Raw genomic sequence first — 924 nt, 5'->3', positions numbered from 1 at the left:
ACCCTATCTGACCCTCTGTTACTGGGGATGATGGTGAAAAGCATTCAAACTCAGTTTTGTGTTGGATTTTGTCACAAATTCAAAATCTTAATTTTGACAATTTTTTCACTGTATATGCATATCGGTTTCATTGACTACTGATAATCGGTATCGGCCTTGAAAAACTCCTGCACATGCACAGGATGAGCATGTCCAGCTGGGAGGAGGCCTCGGGGAAGACCCAGGCCTAGGTGGAGGGACATAGCTGGAGCTGCTGCCCCCACGACCCCACCCAGGATAAGCAGATGACGATGGATGACGGATTTGCAGATATACCGTCTCTGGCTGTCATGCAGAATTCCTAGGACTGTAGTTACATTCGTAACTCTTGTTTTCAATCCTCATACCTGGAGGGCAGACGCCACAGTGGAAGGAGCCCATGGTGTTCAGACATGGCACCACGGGAGTGGAGGAGCAGCCGCCATTGTTGATCAAACATTCGTCCACGTCCTGACAGCTGTAGCCATTGCCTTGCCAACCTGAGACATATTAGAGCAAATCCACTTGTTCAGGTTATACATTTAGCCACATTAACATGCACAGCCATACACACACAGTGGCAGCTCACAAAACTGCAGTATGAGATATATTTGTTTTCAATTACAGTAGCACAAACATCACGTGGCATGTCCGATATCAGTTTTAATGTGTGTAATTTGTTGTCCAGGTGTAGAGTACCAGTGATAGCAGAAGGGCTGGAGCATGTAAAGTAGCTGTCTGGCTACAGCAGTGTTGCTAGGATGGTTCAAAAACTTAATTATTAATCAGCACTATAACAAAAAAAAAAGGGCAAGATTTTGTGAACCCACCCAAGTTAACTTTTACTTCCATCCTAAAGCCGTCCCACCGGGCCCAATCTGGCAACATGTCTTGGATTAAAAATGT

General features: G+C 45.2%; 1 protein-coding gene across 1 annotated transcript in view; it reads right to left on the bottom strand.

The window, feature by feature from the left end:
• cubn (cubilin (intrinsic factor-cobalamin receptor)) overlaps nt 1-924 on the bottom strand; it is an 86,874-nt gene that overhangs the window by 72,834 nt on the left and 13,116 nt on the right. Inside the window, exon 9 of the mRNA XM_032510808.1 lies at nt 387-518. Within this exon, the coding sequence (XP_032366699.1) occupies nt 387-518 (132 nt within the window). The remainder of the gene's footprint in view (nt 1-386; nt 519-924) is intronic.

This window comes from Etheostoma spectabile, unplaced genomic scaffold (assembly GCF_008692095.1).
Source record: "Etheostoma spectabile isolate EspeVRDwgs_2016 unplaced genomic scaffold, UIUC_Espe_1.0 scaffold272, whole genome shotgun sequence".
In the NCBI taxonomy this organism is placed as follows: domain Eukaryota; kingdom Metazoa; phylum Chordata; class Actinopteri; order Perciformes; family Percidae; genus Etheostoma; species Etheostoma spectabile.
The sequence above is the reverse complement of the archived record's forward strand: the minus strand, read 5'-3'. Positions and strand labels throughout refer to the sequence as shown.